Source organism: Hippoglossus stenolepis, chromosome 13 (genome assembly GCF_022539355.2).
Source record: "Hippoglossus stenolepis isolate QCI-W04-F060 chromosome 13, HSTE1.2, whole genome shotgun sequence".
NCBI classification, from domain to species: domain Eukaryota; kingdom Metazoa; phylum Chordata; class Actinopteri; order Pleuronectiformes; family Pleuronectidae; genus Hippoglossus; species Hippoglossus stenolepis.
Window position 1 is genome coordinate 1,636,338 of NC_061495.1, and position 17,407 is coordinate 1,653,744.

At 46.4% G+C, this 17,407-nt stretch overlaps 1 protein-coding gene across 2 annotated transcripts in view; it reads right to left on the reverse strand.

The window, feature by feature from the left end:
- The window catches only part of vwa8 (von Willebrand factor A domain containing 8), a 70,261-nt gene that overhangs the window by 29,996 nt on the left and 22,858 nt on the right, over positions 1-17,407 (reverse strand). For both annotated transcript variants that reach the window (XM_047342506.1, XM_047342507.1), the window contains exons 26-39: positions 16,136-16,287; positions 13,990-14,098; positions 13,720-13,858; positions 13,080-13,267; positions 10,523-10,642; positions 10,369-10,433; positions 10,156-10,281; positions 9,567-9,676; positions 8,688-8,839; positions 8,114-8,318; positions 7,938-8,019; positions 7,254-7,458; positions 1,702-1,810; positions 1,056-1,212 (exon numbers count right to left, since the gene is read on the reverse strand). In XM_047342506.1, the coding sequence (XP_047198462.1) occupies positions 1,056-1,212; positions 1,702-1,810; positions 7,254-7,458; positions 7,938-8,019; positions 8,114-8,318; positions 8,688-8,839; positions 9,567-9,676; positions 10,156-10,281; positions 10,369-10,433; positions 10,523-10,642; positions 13,080-13,267; positions 13,720-13,858; positions 13,990-14,098; positions 16,136-16,287 (1,919 nt within the window). The remainder of the gene's footprint in view (positions 1-1,055; positions 1,213-1,701; positions 1,811-7,253; positions 7,459-7,937; positions 8,020-8,113; positions 8,319-8,687; positions 8,840-9,566; positions 9,677-10,155; positions 10,282-10,368; positions 10,434-10,522; positions 10,643-13,079; positions 13,268-13,719; positions 13,859-13,989; positions 14,099-16,135; positions 16,288-17,407) is intronic.

The window sequence follows — 17,407 nt, forward strand, 5'->3', positions numbered from 1 at the left end:
GCCTATGGAAAGCCACATGTCTAAAACCCGGCAGAATGTCCAGATTCTTCCTTTGAGCAGATTTGCACCGAAATGCTGGCCGTCTAAATGAGGACGAATATACGGCTTGAAGAAGGGGTGTGGACTCCACTGTATTCAGTTTACTACATCCAAACAAAAAAAGTAAGAAATGTTTGTAACCACTTTCTGTAAATAACTGTTAGAAGAATAAAAAAACAGAAGATGAGCTTCAGGCTGTCCTCTTGGTGTGAAAGCAGCCAGTGAGGGGACCATGCAGGAAAGAGGGGTCCCCTTGGTGTGAAAGCAGCCAGTGTGTGAGGGGGACCATGCAGGAAAGAGGGGGGGAAAGCACCGGGGGGGGGAGAAAGTAAAGAGAATGAGGCTGTTTGAAGCAACGACGAACAGAGACGGCCTTCATGGTGGAGCTGGTTGAAAGAGGTGCCCTCTCAACTCCACACACTGTGTTCACTGTAGGCACGCACACACACACACACACACACACACACACCACACGCACACACACACACACACACACACACAGACACACAGAGAGAGAGAGAGAGAACACAGTGGGCCTTACCACTCTGCTCTACCATCCAGCTGGGGGCAGTGCAACCGGTGGTTATTTGCCGAGGATTGATCACCGTACCTGGAACTGCTGACTGAGTTTGTATACCCAACTACACATGGCTAAACTAAAAAGGCGCGCACACACGCACACACACACACACACACACACACACACACACGCACACACACACACACACACACACACACACACACACACACACACACACACACACACACACACACACACACACACACACCTGTTCCACATTACACACATCACACACTTCTGTTCTGGGTGGTTTCAAAAGGTGGAAAAAAAGATTGTCGGCCCAAAACATCTGCCCTCCTCCACCCAGCCCCCCGTGGAGCCAAATCAATCTGGATGTGAGTTATTAGTTCCGTGTGGAGCCTGCCTCCCTGCGCTGTGCGCTGCAGGCGGTTCTCAGCCTGTGATCACTGTATTTCCTGTTTTTAACACAGCCTACCTTTCTTTGAACGCCTTCTCAGCCATTTCACGAGCTGCTCTACGGACGTCTTCTGGAACCGCGTCCTTCTCGGCCTGGGAAACCTGGTGGACCTTGTGTCCTGCATCCAGGCGATAGGGCCCCCCCTTTCCACCCAGACCTGCCGTGTCTCTGCCACCTGCGGACAAACATTAGTTAACCAATTACTATTGACCCAGTAAAAGGACATTTTTACTGCATGCACCTCGAAATGATCCAGTTTACGGTTTATGCACAATAGGTTGATGAACTTGTACGGACCTAAACAGACTCAAGTGACCACTGAAATATAATCAGATCATCTTTGAGTCAAATGACAACTGACCGGCATTTAGAGAAATTCCCTACAGGCAGACTAAAAACATGTTTTGTGAGGTCACTGTGACCTTGACATTTGACCCTTGAGCACCAAATTCTAATCAGTTTGTCTTTGAGCTCGAGTGAATGTTTGCACCAAATCAGAGGAGATTCGCTCGTGGTGTTCGTGAGATATAAGAATGGGACGGACGGATAACCCAAATACATAAAGCTGAAATGGGTGTCGCCGGTGCAGAGGCATAAAAACATGCTAATACTAACGGCTCCACCTCAGATTTCCATCAGCAGTTTTCAATAGAACGCTGTTTACCTGTGCCTCCGGCCCACTGGTTCCCCCCGACATGAGGGTCGTTATTGGCATCAGTCTTGCCGTGTTTTGGGGCGGAGACATCCAGGCCGCTGTCCCTCTGGACGGTGATCTGTGAGGAGAGACGCCGTGTGGGTCAGTTTCAAACGAGACTCAAACAAGTGCTCTGGGTAAACGTGAACAGACGCAGTCGATTTGAGTGGTTCAAGGCCCAGTTCACCCCCAACTCACAAAAAAACGCTCCCAGTCAAACCTACAAGCGATTTGAGAGACGATTACTAACATAACGTAATGTGTTTGGATTTTACTACAATGAAAATGACTCCAAACCACTCAGGGAACCAAGTGTCATCAGGAAATATGTGTTTTTTTAGACGATAGCAGTGTTAAAACGCTTCCTGTAAAAATTACCCTGCTCCTCCAAATATGGTCACTTATGGATTTTTAAAAAACAAGATGAAATATTGTCAAACTGGAGGCTTGAGCGCAGCTTCTCACAAACCAATGGGTGACGTCCCGGTGGAGCTGACAGTGGGTGTCATGACCTTCTCTCATAGTTCTGTAACTGTCACAAAGGAATCACAGTCTATTTCCGAGACAGCCTCATGCAGCACTGGTATTTCAATGTTCTTCCTCTTTTCGGTGGTGGTAGTCGTCCCACTTTCCACTATAAGAGAATCTTGAGGTTTCGGCAGAACCAACAACACAGGCTCCGTCTCTCCCAGCATGAGAGCGAGAGGGAGCGGAGAGCAAAGCTTTGGATTTTCACGTCCGTCTCAATGGCACCAGCGGAGCCAAAATCAGCCTGCTGGCTCCCCCACTGCGGCAGCCAGCCAGAGTCTGAGGGAGAGGGGAGGAAGGGGGAGAGAGGGGGAGAGAGGGGAGTTCAGAGGGAGACTGAGCGTCTCCCTGAGGTTCAGCTGCATTCTTACAAACGGCAAGAATTTGAATGGTATCTGTGGGGGATGAGGTTTTTCTGTAAACTGTGGAACGCTCTGCTGTGTGTGTGTGTGTGTGTGTGTGTGTGTGTGTGTGTGTGTGTGTGTGTGTGTGTGTGTGCATGTGTGCGTGCGTGTGTGCATGCGTGAGTGTGTTGTTTGTGTGTGTGTGTGTGTGTGTGTCACAGTCTGAGCGGTTGAACAGAGACTTATCAAGCAGGAGCAGGAGCAGGAGTCCAGCTGAGAAGGACCCCACCTCTCCTTCAACTGACCAACTGTCCACACCTCAAACTGACACACACACGCACACACACACGCACACACGCACACACACACACACACACACACACGTGTCAGCTCTCTATATTTAGTGCAGATTAGGAGCGTGGGCCTGATACTTGTCAGATTATGGAGACGAGATCATCTCGTACAGTCGATCTAATGTAAGTGATGATTCTCCACAATATGTTTTATCTCTGTGGAGGTCTCACACTCACTGAATAGGTCTAAACATCAGTGGACTGAACCTTCCTCCTGGTTCCATCTCTCACCTGAAGCAGACGTTGCTTTTAAACATGTGCACGTGCACCATGTTACGATCCTCTGCTTTTCACACGCCAGCCTCCCATGAGGAAGTTATTAAGTTTGGATATAATCACTCACTGTAAACATTTATGGGATGGGGAGGGAGAGGGGGGTCTTTACTGTCCCATTCCGAGCTCTCTCTGGTTACTGGACGTCAGAGCTCGGAGCCATAGCTCTGTGGTGAGGTGAAGGGTCAGAGGTTTGAGCTGCTGGCGTCACCACAGCTCACCTTCAGGAGCCACCGGCCATGTGACCGCTCTCTGCTTACACAGGAACACATGCGTGTCCGTGACTGAGTCACACAGCGCATGCAGCAGAAAGCAGCAACACAACACGAGCTGCACTGCTGCACCATGCTGGGAAACCAGGGTGAGCACCTGAAGTCGGGAATGTGGCTTCAAAGGCTGGACTGGTGGCCTGTGACGAGATACACACACACACACACACACACACACACACACACACACACACACACACACACACACACACACACCACACACACACACACACACACACACACACACACACACACTTCCCCTGGCGTCTGCCGGGCACTGATGCACACATTTTTTCCAGGTGTCTGTCTCGGTGAAATGTGTCCGTCTGGAAGTTGATCTGTCAGGACTCCGGTTCTGTGAAGCCCGGCTTGTTCCAGTAATCCTCCCATGTCACCGCCCTGTCTATAGATAAAAGTCTCTCCCTGGTGAACGTGTCTTCATGCCGGTGATGCGCTCGCTCCGGGCTCGGCCGGTGAAGGGATGACGACTGCTGCTATTTTGGGGTTTTAGCAAAAATGATGAGCGACACTTCACGACATGCACGGATTTTGGGCTCAGAGCGAAGTTCAGGTTCCTTCTCTGGTTGTGAAATAGAAGCATGAGTCATGTGGACGATGTGTGTGTGTGTGTGTGTGTGTGTGTGTGTGTGTGTGTGTGTGTGTGTGTGTGTGAGTGTGTGTGTGTGTGTGTCTGAGAGTGTGTGTGTCAGTTTTACTCCATGAAGATGATCCGACAGGAGTAAACTCACCTGCAGCCGTCTGCCTCTCTACTTGTCTGACTCTTGCTCAATTAGTAAATCAGTGAGATCTCCACGTCTACTAAAGGATTCAAATATACTGGAATGAATTTGGAAAGTGTGAGAACAGTAGAGGATAAAAACACATTCATACAGTAAATGAGACAAAGATGATCTCATAAGCAAGAGTCAGACAAAACGAGAGGAGTAGGAATACAAATATCTAAACACTTATGTTCTCCCTCTCGTTAGAAAGATATTAAGTCTTAATTGGAAATATGATAGAGGCCAATTTCTGATTTAGGTGTGAGGGGCACCAAGCCAAAAACATCAAAAGACATCACTTCACTAACTGAGGATGTTTCATTACAAAGAGAAAATGAAGACAAACGAAATGATTATAGAATTCCAGCTGCATTATTTACCGATATAATGAAAGACAGTTGTTATTGAAGAGAAGGGAAACACCTTCCTTTTGAAATAAGACTAATTTATGTTTATGTTAACGAGTAAATATAAAATGTAAACACGTCATATATCAGGATGTAAGTGGTGAAAGACAGAAAGACACGTGTCGCAGGCTGTGAAGTGGAGAAAACTTAATTTTCACGACTGTGGGAATAGATTTCTCGACCCCACCCTCCTTCTGTCAATGAGTTTCTTTCTCTCTCATTTCTTTCTTTTCTTTTCTCTCCATCTCTCATCCGCGTCTTGTCTTGTAGGATTAACAGCCCCATAAATATCTGATTCTGTCTTTAGGCGCCTGAAGACAGAGTCTGTGTGTGTGTGTGTGTGTGTGTGTGTGTGTGTGTGTGTGTGTGTGTGGGTGGGTGCAGTGACCATGTTGTTGTGTGTTCCTAAATGTGTGCCCTGTGTGAACCTGGGTGCATGCTGGTGTGTGTGTGTGTGTGTGTGTGTGTGTGTGTGTGTGTGTGTGTGTGTGTGTGTGTGTGTGTGTTGCTTCAAACTCAGGCCTGTACTTGAATGTGTCTGCAGAAAATGAACGTGATTGATTTTGATCGTGTCTGAATGTGTCTTCGTTTGTTCGAGAATCCAAAGATGTGCAGGTGCGCGAACTTCAAACTCCACAGTTTAACCTCTGAAGGAACAGTGCATGTGAACAGCGCACGTGAACAGCGCACGTGAACAGCGCACGTGAGAGATGAGGTAGTGTCAGTGGAACAAGGACGGGGGGCCCAAGTAGGGCAGCAGTGGAGAGAAGGAGACGTAAAAACAACAGTGTAGTAAAACAAAGTGTCAGTCTGAGTGAGGCCCTGTTTAGAGAGACGTTCAGTGGAAACCTGCAGACACCTGCTCGGCGCCAGCAGCACCAGGACGTGAGCTGCACCCGCCGACAGATGACTGATGTCTCCGCTGTGTGTGTGTGTGTGTACTGATGATGTCAGGGGGTGTAATGCAGCATTGTCAGACTGAGGCTAAAGACAGATGAGTGGGGATTAACATGACCTCTGTTATTCAAACCTGTTATTAACCTCCGCACAAAAACAAGTCGAGAGGTTCGTGTGCTTTCCTTCATTCTCTCTTCTTATCGGTGGTAAAACAAAGTGTGTGACAGGGCGTGGGTTTGTGTACCGTGTGCAAACAGGTGGGTCGCACCGAGGTGAGTTGTGTACACAGCTTGTAAGGTAGTGAATCTGTGAGCAGACATACTGAGGCAGGTATGTTTAAATACAGTAGAGCTACTGTTGTTAGCACGCAGAGCACAGGGAGAGTCTGTGTGTGCACGTGTGTGTCTGTGTGCTGTGTGCGTGTCTGTGTGTGTCTGTGTGTGTCTGTGTGTCTGTGTGTGTCTGTGTGTGTGTCTGTCTGTGTGCGTGTCTGTGTGTGTCTGTGTGTCTGTGTGTGTCTGTGTGTGTCTGTGTGTGTGTCTGTGTGTGCGCTGTGTGCGTGTCTGTGTGTGTGTGTGTGTCTGTGTGTCTGTCTGTGTGTGTGTCTGTGTGCGTCTGTGTGTTGTGTGTCTGTGTGCGTCTCTGTGTGTGTGTCTGTGTGCGTCTGTGTGTGTGTCTGTGTGTGTCTGACCTACAGGCGACTGAAGGAGCCTCATCAAAGACGATGGAGGCCAGAAAAGGTTCTGTCAGAGTACGAGTGTATGAACATATCTATACTTGTAAACTATATGTGTGATGTGTATTTTGCAAATGTGTGAAAAATGCAAATACTTTACAATAAAATACTACTTTTCAGGTATCAGTACTTTACTTGAGTATTTATTTGTACTTTTCCTCCTGGATTGTTTTTCATGCTCACAAATCGTTTCTTGCTTTAACCTGTTTATTATTTTTGATTTGATTTGAAGTCAGAGAGGTTTAAGTGAAACAGTCTTTGAATTTCAGAGCCTGTACTTTTATACTTTTACTTGACACAGGAATCTGTATTTATTCTATTTCTATTCTTGTAAAGTACGTGTGGACCTTTGCCACGTGTGACGTCATGTGATATATCTTTGCACTGTGGCTTTTTCCTGCTCACACAAATACACATAACTCAGTTTTATAATCTCGTCTGAAACGTTATGAATCCTGTTTGGATGTAGAGTCACTTAGCAACATTATCCAGCCTCACGATCAGCCTCCCTGACTCCTTCATCTCAGTCCATGTTGTGTCTCCTCTCTATCTGCTCAGCACCAGATAACTGCTTCTCCAGAGGAGTCACTGGGTGTGTATGTGGGCACCTTGACAATGGTGCTCAGTGTGCTGGTCTGACTGTTCTGACCCGTACTCGGGGTCAAACCCAATGAATGCCCGTCCACTCATAAACACCCACACCGGGTCGGTCCCGGGCCTGGAAACACTCCGGTCAGCATGAAGTCAGGAATGTTCCAGCAGCTCAGACACTTTGTCAGAGGGACGGACGTCAGTCCACAGGATCTTTACTGAAGTAGCACTGCCCCTCAGTGGTGATGAGAGAAACTACAGGCTCCAAGGTTGGTTGGACACAATTCTCCCCACATCACAAAGCATTTCCCACTGGGATGTTATTTCAAACTGGGATGTTACCTGTATGGGCCGGCCGTCCTCTGTTCCAATCATATTTCTCCATTCCAGTAGCGACCGCTGCAGGCTGTCCAATCCCGTCTCCCACAGCCGCACGTACCCGCCCATGTCCACTGAGACCACACCCCCAGAGCCGAGGGGAGCGATGACCACGTCAGACTCGGACACTTTGGACAACCAGCTGGTGTAAGGCGACACCGTCATGGACCTGCCAGTTACAAATATGTAGGTGACGTTGATATCATTAGTTTTTTTTATTTAGATGATGATGAAAAACCTTGTATATTAAAAGGAATGAGGCAGAAATCAAGGACAGGAAACAAAACTATCGAAAACAATAATTTTCCTGTAAAAACAGAAGCAGATATATGTGAATATCTTCTGTTTCAACATTAATTATGATTTGTTATCAATTTATTTAAGTGTAAAATGAAACTTTATTCTTTGGTGACACAAATAAATGAAATAGCGACAGAAATATTAGATTGAAAATAATTTTGCGAGCTAAGACACAAATGTTGTCTAGTAATGTTCCTAAATGCTGTTCTGCCTCTGACCATCAGCTGGAGCCAGAGGACGCAGCATCATGTTCTTGCAGAGAGACAGTGAGACAGTGAGACAGGGAGACAGTGAGACAGTGAGACAGTGAGACAGGGAGACAGTGAGAAACAGCAGAGCGGCGTTTACCTTGGGACGGGAATGTATTTGACCTTCTTGGAGTTCAGATCAGTCACCTCCAGATACGCCGCCGTCATCGGAGGCGTGACGTCTGAGTGACCGACAAGAAAACAACCCACGTTCTACGTTTTTATACATTTTCCAAGTTGCAAACAAAACCTTTATCTGATGATCTGAACTCTGACCTTTGGGGTAGACCTCCTTCAGGGGCACCTTGGTGGGCGGAAGGGCTCGGACAACCTGATTGGCTGAGAGCAGACTGACGCAGTTCACCTGTTTGGCCGCACTGGACTGAGGCCCGCCTCTCAGGAACATGTGACCCCCGCTCTCGCTGCTCTTCATCGCTGACAGATCAACGGGCCTCTTGAAGCTGTACACCTCGTTAGGGGACTGGACCAATCAGAGATCAGGAGCAGAAATATCACTTATTACTTTTCATCCATGTTCTCATGTGAAGCTGAGATACAAACCACGGATACAAAGACGTTCATGTCTATGAGAAGGGATGAGTCTCTACAAACAACTGGGGATCTCGTTTTCAGACATGAGCTTCAGACTTTCTCTGAACTTCTGAAAGTCTGCAGAAAGTGTGGAGGCTCTGAATGCGCTCACACATACAGATCCTGTGGAGAACCAGAGGATCTCCAGAGTTCAGTGCGTGTCTGAAAGCAGCTACAGGGTTAAACATTAAATTACCTGACATCCTTCAGGTGCTGCTCCCTGAGGTCGACTAGAAAACCTTCTGACCTTTAAACTCACCATGAGGTCTGGGAAGCCCACGACGACCCGTGCGAAGGAGCCACTGTCGGCCATTATGCGGTTGGGTGAAACAATCTTCTGGTTCAGAGCGGCGCTGAGGTTCTCGTTGGGCAGCTGGTCACGTGACAGCATCTGTGGCACGGACACATCGGCTGGGTGGGGGGGGGATGAGATTAGCTGAATAAAAGATGCTGAAATACTTTTACACACCAAGTAAAAAGCTGTAGTGCAGTCAATCAATGAGCTCGTATATTTCTGATGATGGTGACCTTTGTGGACTGATTCTGGATCAGGGTCTGATGAGAGAATATCTATATAAAAACATCATGATAAATATAGTGCTGCAGAACAAGATTCACAATGTTTATATTGATCTAAATGTCTGATAACATTTTAACTACAGCCGGCAGCAAACTTGGCTTTAGGGCAATTAGAGAAACATCTAACCCACCATTAGCATCGTGCTAAGTTACCTACGTTACATTCTACATGTGTGCATCAGATTCATACATCACTTCAGAATTTAATTAAATGAAAGGTTCTTGTTTTCATTGACTTGTGTGGTCCACTTTCTGATCGTGCAGTCACAGCCCCTCACCAGTAGGGGGTGCTGCAGGCCCTCAGGACCCCTCCTTCCAGTGTCCTGGCTCTGGTTTGTTGGACGTTACTCTCAACTTCCTCTTTTGTTCACACTCTCTGTGACACGCACTGATATGAATATTAACTGGAACGAGCTGGCTTCACTGTGAGGTCCTGTCGACATGTGGCTGACGGAGCACACGACTATTTCTCTGTCCGTCCATCTGCTTGGTTTTATCCACAGATCTGATGTGTTTATACATAATAATGTATATTATAATGTAAATGTTCTGTGTGTACCTGAGTCGGCTCCGTGGCCTGAGCTGGCCCCGTCCTCACTGATGCTGTGGAGCTGACACACTCCTGACTCCTCTGCTGCCATGTGCATGGGCTTGGTCAGCAGGAACTTCCTGTGTAGTGGAGACCCTCAGTTACATTCAGTCACATTATAACTACAATAATCACAATAACAGTAATTCCCTGTTTGCTGGTTTAGAACAGTCGTCTGTCCAGAATGCAGCAGCAGAGAAAGTGTGATAATATTACACCAGTATCTTCATTGGCTGCTGCATCTTCATCCCTGAGGTCGACCGACCTGAAGCTCCTGGACGTCTTGAGACCTCGGCTCAGAGATAGAAACCGAGGCGAACGGCCCTTTGCAGCGGCTGCGTCTAATCTCTGGAACCGTTTACCTCTTCATATCAGAACCGCTCGGACCCTAGAGACGTTTTAATCATCGCTCCAGACACACGTCTTCTCACTGGCTCTCAATGCAAGACCTTGATTTCAAGTGTGCAATATTTCACTTACTAATAATTAAGGTGGTTGTTTTAAACCTGCTATAAATATAAAAAACAACTTGACTTTGATTGAAGTGCCTGAGGCTCACTTGTTGGTGTTGCTCTCCACCAGGAGCCAGCGGTCCTCTGCCACCAGGAAGACGGACTTCAGGTTGATGGGGAGGGAGATGGAGTGAACCCGGCCCTCCAGCACATCCAGCACCTCCAGCTGGTTCCTGCCAACACAAACACACACAGTCTACGTCCTGCGCCTGGAGACGCTGCGTGTTGAGGACAGTCTGCTTCAGAACAGAGTTGCTTACCCCTCCTCCTTGTAGAAGAGAAGCCAGTTCTTGTGAGCGAACTCGCGGCACATCTTATAACTTCCCTGCAGAAATGAAATACACGACATGTTAAATTAATATGTTGTCACAAAGTTGATCATTGGAGTCACTGAGACGAGCTGACGCCTCTGACCTGCTGCTCTTTACTGCTCCACCAGTTTGAAGCTCTGCCGGCGGGTTGATCCCCGTCTGGAGACAGCAGCAGCCTCCGCACGGCGCCTGTCACCAGGTCCACGTGGAGCACCGTGTTACTCTGGTGAAAAAAGCAGAATGAAAGAATTAAAACTCCTGTGTGAGACTGGCCTTAGTGAACTAAACATACGTCCACCTCCGGACACCAGGCCTCTGCACAGGGATCGTTACGTTTCTGGTTTAACAACTGAAATCATAACCAGCACGAGTACGGATTCTTCTTTGCCTTATGACCCATGGAAATCTAAAGCTACACAAACTAATGATGAAAACAAAACCTCTTTGTCCAACGTCATATATGGAACGAATATCCATGGACAGAGAAAATTATATAACTATGTAATTTACTTAATGCAATGATTGTTCATGTCTGGATGCAGTTTGATGAATCCTCCCTTCATCCTTTTCTAACCCAGTAGAGCAAATACCATAAACATCTGTTTTTCAATCCAGATCCTTTAATTATTCTCTGAGAAATCAGTGACATCAACGTTAATAAGTTCTTCTTGGGTCTCGTCTCATCCTTACATGGAAATCACTCCCGTAGTTTCTCCGTAATCCTGCTGACTAACAAATTTCATTTCTATTCATCATGTTTTAGTGCAGATCTATTTCTGTGCTATTTAAACCATCTGCTACCAATGAGGAAGACTCTAGTACCGCACACGTCATGTACACTGTGCATGGTGAGTCAGTTCACAGCCACCAGGGGGCACTCTTCTCCAGGAGGTTCTGTCCACTACTGTCCAGGTAACTACAACTAATGTGAACACTTGACTGCAACTTAGTTCAATTCAATTCAGATCGACCCACTATGCATGTGTGTGTGTGTGTGTGTGTGTGTGTGTGTGTGTGTGTGTGTGTGTGTGTGTGTGCGTGTGTGTGGCGGGTGAACTGTGCACAAGGCTTTCGTTCGTGACGCACTAGGCTTCATCTTCAATTGAGTTTTATGAGAGGGGGCCTCGGGGGAGCTGGCCTCGGCCCCCGGCCCCCGGCTGCCCTGCTCCACTCTAATGGTTTCCTTATGGCCTCCAATTCCTGACATACACACACTACTGTGCTGAGCCGCTCCGAGAAGCGAAAAAACTCATTTCCTGATTCTAAACATACACACAGTCTGAGTGTGTACATGTGTGAGCACACGTGTGCGTCCTGCGTGTGGATGTGTGTTCTGACAGGCTGCGGTGTTTTCTGTGTGAGTTATGGAAAGCTGCACACGTAATTGTGTCTTTGGACTTTGTTTTTGCAGAGCCCACAAGTATGCGAGTGCACGTGTGTAGGTGTAACAGCCTTGTAGGACGTGCGTATGCGTGTGCATGTGCTTGATGGGTTCCCTGATTTTCCTGGAAGGCCGATTGACCTGTGAGCGAACCCATGTTGTCTGGACCTTTTCAGTTTTAGACAGACGCAACACGATCCATCACGGAGGTATTTTTAGAACCGCTCCTCTCGCCTGATACGCAGCAGCTGTGAAGCGTTTTGCTCGGAGAGAGAAGCTAACGAGCATTGTTCTTGTCCTGCGCTCGTCTGTCACAGAGTCGTATGGGGGTGGGGGAGAGACATTCTACAGCAAAACAACCGCTAACCACCGAGCAATTTTAAGAAACTCTAAACTCTATTTTAAATTTGCGAGGAATCTGCGGTCGTCCACCAAAGAGTGAAACAACATTGAAATACCAGTGTTGCATAAGTGTAAGTAGAAGTTCCACGAGTTAGTAAACAAGGACATGTGAAGGAAAAGAGACAGGAAGAGGGTTTCTCTGTGACAACAACTGTGACATATTGATTCTCTATCGATTCCACCGAGACCCGTTGATCGGTGAGCTGCTGTTCTGAAGCCTCGACATTGAACTTTAGTCCAGAGCAATCTTGGTTTGTGGGACCAGGATATAAATATCCTACATTTATAAACAGTGTACGGTCGGTGGCCAGGATCCGCTGAGCACGGTGTCGGAAAAACACTTCACCCTCCACCTCACACTGAAGAAGAGGAGGATGAACGGACAGTGATCTTCCTCTTAAAGAATACAGACCCTTCACATCTTCAAGTATCATTAAAGGAGCTTATATTCCATCTTCTTTCCTCCTGCTACATAAACAATAATGTATGTGCTGCTACTATTCAAAGTTCACGACTAAAGCCTCACTTCATTACTGTATTTATCACATTTATAGTTTTTATCATGAATTTAAGTATATATGTGTATGAACTGTCTTTGTCAGGCAAGTAAACAATAACGATTTATATTCTATGTTGTGTAGATCTGAAGATACATGTTCATTTACAATGAAAACTCCATAAGATGCTTTTAATGCGATCAACATCCTGTTCAGTGAGTCGGAACCAGAACCTTCCCGAGAGGGTTGAGAGAAACGTCACTGAATCTAATGTAATCAAATCAGTGTGATCGTTAAGTAACGCAATGTGGTCTTTGTGTGTGTGTGTGTGTGTGTGTGTGTCTGTGTGTGTCTGTGTGTGTCTGTGTGCGTGCACCCACCTGCTCCTCGTGCAGCACCACCTGTCCGTCCAGGGGACTCCCCAGAGGAGCGATGGTGACAAACGGCTGCCAGGCGCCACTGATGGTTCTGGGGAAGACGTCGTACAGCTCCATGCTCTGGATGGCGTCGCCGCGCTCCCTCATGGAGAACAGGGACACGGGGTTACACGTGGCCACGTACAGCACATCTGCAAACGGAGATCATCAGTCCTTCATTCAGAAACACTTTTCTGTCTATTATTTAGATGTTGCTTCTGTAATCTGTGACTTATAGGTATGTAGATTAAGTTGAATAACTTTTGTTCTTACTCTTGTGTTTTATTTTATTCATTTTTCTACTTTGAAATCGCTGTTAAAATGTTTTTAACACTTTCACCCCCATGTTCAACCTTAATTGGAAGTGGGTTCCTCCTTCTCCAGCTGTGCACCTCAGTGACGGCAGAAGGATTAAACTCCCTTTGACCCTAACCCTGCATCTGAAGATAATACATCGCTGCTTTCTTATAGACTGAATTCACTAGATCCTCTTATATCCCCTGAAGTCTGCAAACAGACACTTGTATGTTTTGTGTAACAGTGTTGGGTGTGTGTCTGTGTGGTGTGTGTGTGTGTGTGTGTGTGTGTGTGTGTGTGTGAGTACCATCTTTGGTGGCGACGTCACAGATGATGTTGACCTCATTCATGGGAATCTGCCAGTGGGCTTTCTCCTCGCTGAAGCTCAGCGCCCGGCTCTCCTGCCTGCTGCAGGGGTGACTCTGAACACGCAGGAACACGGGGCCCTGGACGCACAACAACATGACGACTGTAACAGCAGCACACGCACGTTAACACACACACACACACACACACACACATACTGACAAACTAACAGCAGTGGTCTTCTTTTCAATTCAATTGCTGGTGTGTTTACCTTGATGTCTATGCGGTGCGTCTCAGTGGGACAGAGCAGTTTGCGGCGAGCGTTTCCTTCTTGGTTGATCGTCCAGTGTCCCGTCATCTGAGCCTCCGGCAGCGGCAGCCTGCAGATCGAAGGTCACATGGTGACAAACGCCAGGTGACAACTAATGAAGTTACACATGTCTGTGTAGTTTCACACTCATTCTGCAGCTTTCTGAATTTCCAGTTTGCATAATTATATTTTATTAACTTAAAACTGCCCTTTCAAAATGAGTAACTCTGGTGAGTGGGTTCGAACTGACTGAGTCTTTTTAACTGTCAGGTTCAGCTTCACTTCAACTGTGGAGCTGAACTGAGATCAGTTAAAAAGACTCAAAGTTTATTAAAAACCAGAGTTTATGTCCAATATTCAGCAGGAAACTGTTAAAACATGAAGAATTCTGAACAGAGTTTGGTGGATTTGTTCAGGAAGCAGAGGATCATGGGTAATATCCAGCGTTCAGTTGGGTTTCACCTCAACACATTGATACACTTTGTTTTTTCTCTACATTCACATTAAAGCTCAGTAAACGTTACACAGTGTTGCTTTAGTTATTAGTTAAATTAGTTATTTTTATGCCGCGAAATGATTTTAGACGGAAGCTTTATTCTGTTTTGAAGGAGATTTCTTGAAAACAAAGGTTTTCATTTGATTCCAAAAGGGTAGAACCAAAATATATACGGGATAAGGGACTGTGCGTGTGTGTGTGTGTGTGTGTGTGTGTGTGTGTGTGTGTGTGTGTGTCTCCCTGCCAGATGTTAACTAGTCTTCCCAGGAATCCGAGCTGGACTGTGGCCACAGCCTTATTGGCTGCAGGTGCAGTGAAAAATGCAACACGACCACAAAACAAGGAAATTCCAAGAGGATAAACCGGTTGAACGATGGACGTTCCTCCAACCGTAAATATTTCTCTGAATGGAAAAGCGAGGAGACACATGAGAGAAACGGTTTCTGCTCCTCGATGCCCAAACTAGGAAGTCAAGAGAGAAAATATTTTGTTTTTATGTAAACAAGATGTTGTGGGCAAAACAACTCGTCCAATATAAACTGTTCAAGATGGGATTTAAACCACTGACCAACAGACACAGACCCTCTGAGCCCGGACGGTGGAAGTACAGACATTATGGATCAGATCATCCATAGAATGAAGGAAAATACTTGTTTCTGCTCTGCTCACTTCTCAAGAGTTAACTTGAGATGGTTCTGAGAGTTAATGAACGTGCTGAGTTAAAATAAAACCACAGGAGACAGAAGAAACAAATACTTTCCTTTATTCAACAGCTGCACATGATGAGACAATGTAGTGGATATTAGAATATTATCTTTCCCCTCGTAGGAGAGGTGAGGTAATGTGAGCAAGGAGCTGCGGAGATGATTTAACACTTCAGGAAGCAGCGAGGAGACTTCATGGAAGCCTCGAAGTTTCAGGTGTCAGCTGCTTTCAAGCTTTTCAGGATCTCAAATCAGTAAAAACCTTTAAAAACCTGATGTTTTAAAAGGGATCTCCCATCAGAGGAGACAGTTCTACCCTGAACCACTGACCCTCAGGAGCTGCTTCACACCGACAAGCCTCTGGAGACGGTTCCATAACAGTGACATCAACACTTCTTTAAATCAGTAAGAAATAAAGCCTGCATTCTGATGTTGTGCTGTTAAATTGAGTGTTTGTCATAGAACATAATCACATAAAAACAGTGGCATGAATAGCTTCTGATATATTTAAAATACTTCATAGCTACAGTGCTTTAATATAATTAATTAGAAGCCTCTGATGGATTTTTAATGTCACCATGACAACAGGTTCAGTCTACAGAGGGAAATGAGGATTCTGTTCAGCATCAGATGTGTACGAGCGTACGACAGCTCAGTCGCTGTGGAGAGTTCTCGTCCTCTCTGGAGGAACAACAAGTCGACCTCCGCAAGCAGCGGGACGGAGCGACAACAAGATCTCATCACTCCATCACCCAATAAAGCTTTGAGTTCAGGTCTGGTCCATGCAGTGATTATCAGAGGTGAGAATAAAACCTCTGTAACTGCAGGACAGTGTGTGTGTCTGTGTGTGTGTGTGTGTGTGTGTGTGTGTGTGTGTGTGTCATCCGAGCATCTCCCCATGTCTTACTCCTTAGCCAGCTTGACGGAGGTGGGCCTGGCTCCGATGGGAATCCCGTGCTTGTGCAGCGCCTCGATCAGAACCTCTCGCGTGTCTTTGTTGTACGAGTCGAAGTCGAAGACGTTTCGCACCACGTTGGCCAAACCCTCGCCAGGGAATCTCTGCAGGGAGGTGAAGTGGGAGACGGAGGAGAAGGAGGAGAAGATGGAAGAGGTCAGGGAGAAGAGAAAAGAGAATAAAAGAGCAGGGAGGGAAGAGTAGAAACAAGGAGTCAGAAGATGTTAATATGATTTACAGTTCCTGAACAGAGGTTGATGCCGGGGCAGAGCCGGGAATAGGAAACACTACCTGCAGGATAAATCATGTCTGCACTGACAGATGAGTGCAGAGGAGTCTTCCCTCTCTTTCTGAGGCTTTTACAGGATTTATTATTGAGTCTGTGATATAATCAGACACGCACACGTTATATTGCCGCAATCAATTTCCTGTATTGTACAGTAACTATGGTGATGTGCTGGTAAATGGGCAATAAAGGCAGAGGAACAGAGAGGAGGAGATACTGTTACGGCGAAGCGGAGACAGACGCTGTGTATCTTTTCCAAGCTGCTAAATAATGGGAGACGAAGGACGAAATCTTCTACCGATAAGAGTGACCGCGGTGTGGAGCTGTAGAATCCTGTCAAAACACACAGTCTGCCAATCGTGAGTGAGTCTCAGCTGTCAATCATTACGTCTCAGCTGTCAATCATTACGTCTCAGCTCGTTTTTATATCATTAAATAAGTGATTAAAACCAAACTTATCAGAAACATCTACATGTACTTCAAACATGGAGGAGACGGCCTGATTGAGATTCTCTGCCTTCACTTCTTCTGTATTTACAGTTAAACCAACTGGTGGAGAATTGAATGGATCTGAATTGATAACAGCTTTCGATATTTGACACGAATCAATACTCGCTGCACATTTCACCCAACAACACAACTCAACATCCAGCCCCTGGTGGTGATTAACAGAAAGAAACGCAGGCACATCCCTCTGGTAGCAGTTACATCTTCAGCCCGGTGAGTGATCTTCCTGTCGGGGCTGTGATTGACTGTTTCTATAAATATTAACCGGACACAATGGTGAAGATGATTTAACAACCCCTGGATCCTGGGCAGTGTTTCAGACCATGAAAGCGAGCGTAACCCTAACCCATAACAGCCTCATCCCAACTGGTTACGGCTGGAACATAGATCACATGGGGCGTATTGATCTGTGTTTCTTTTCACCACAAAAG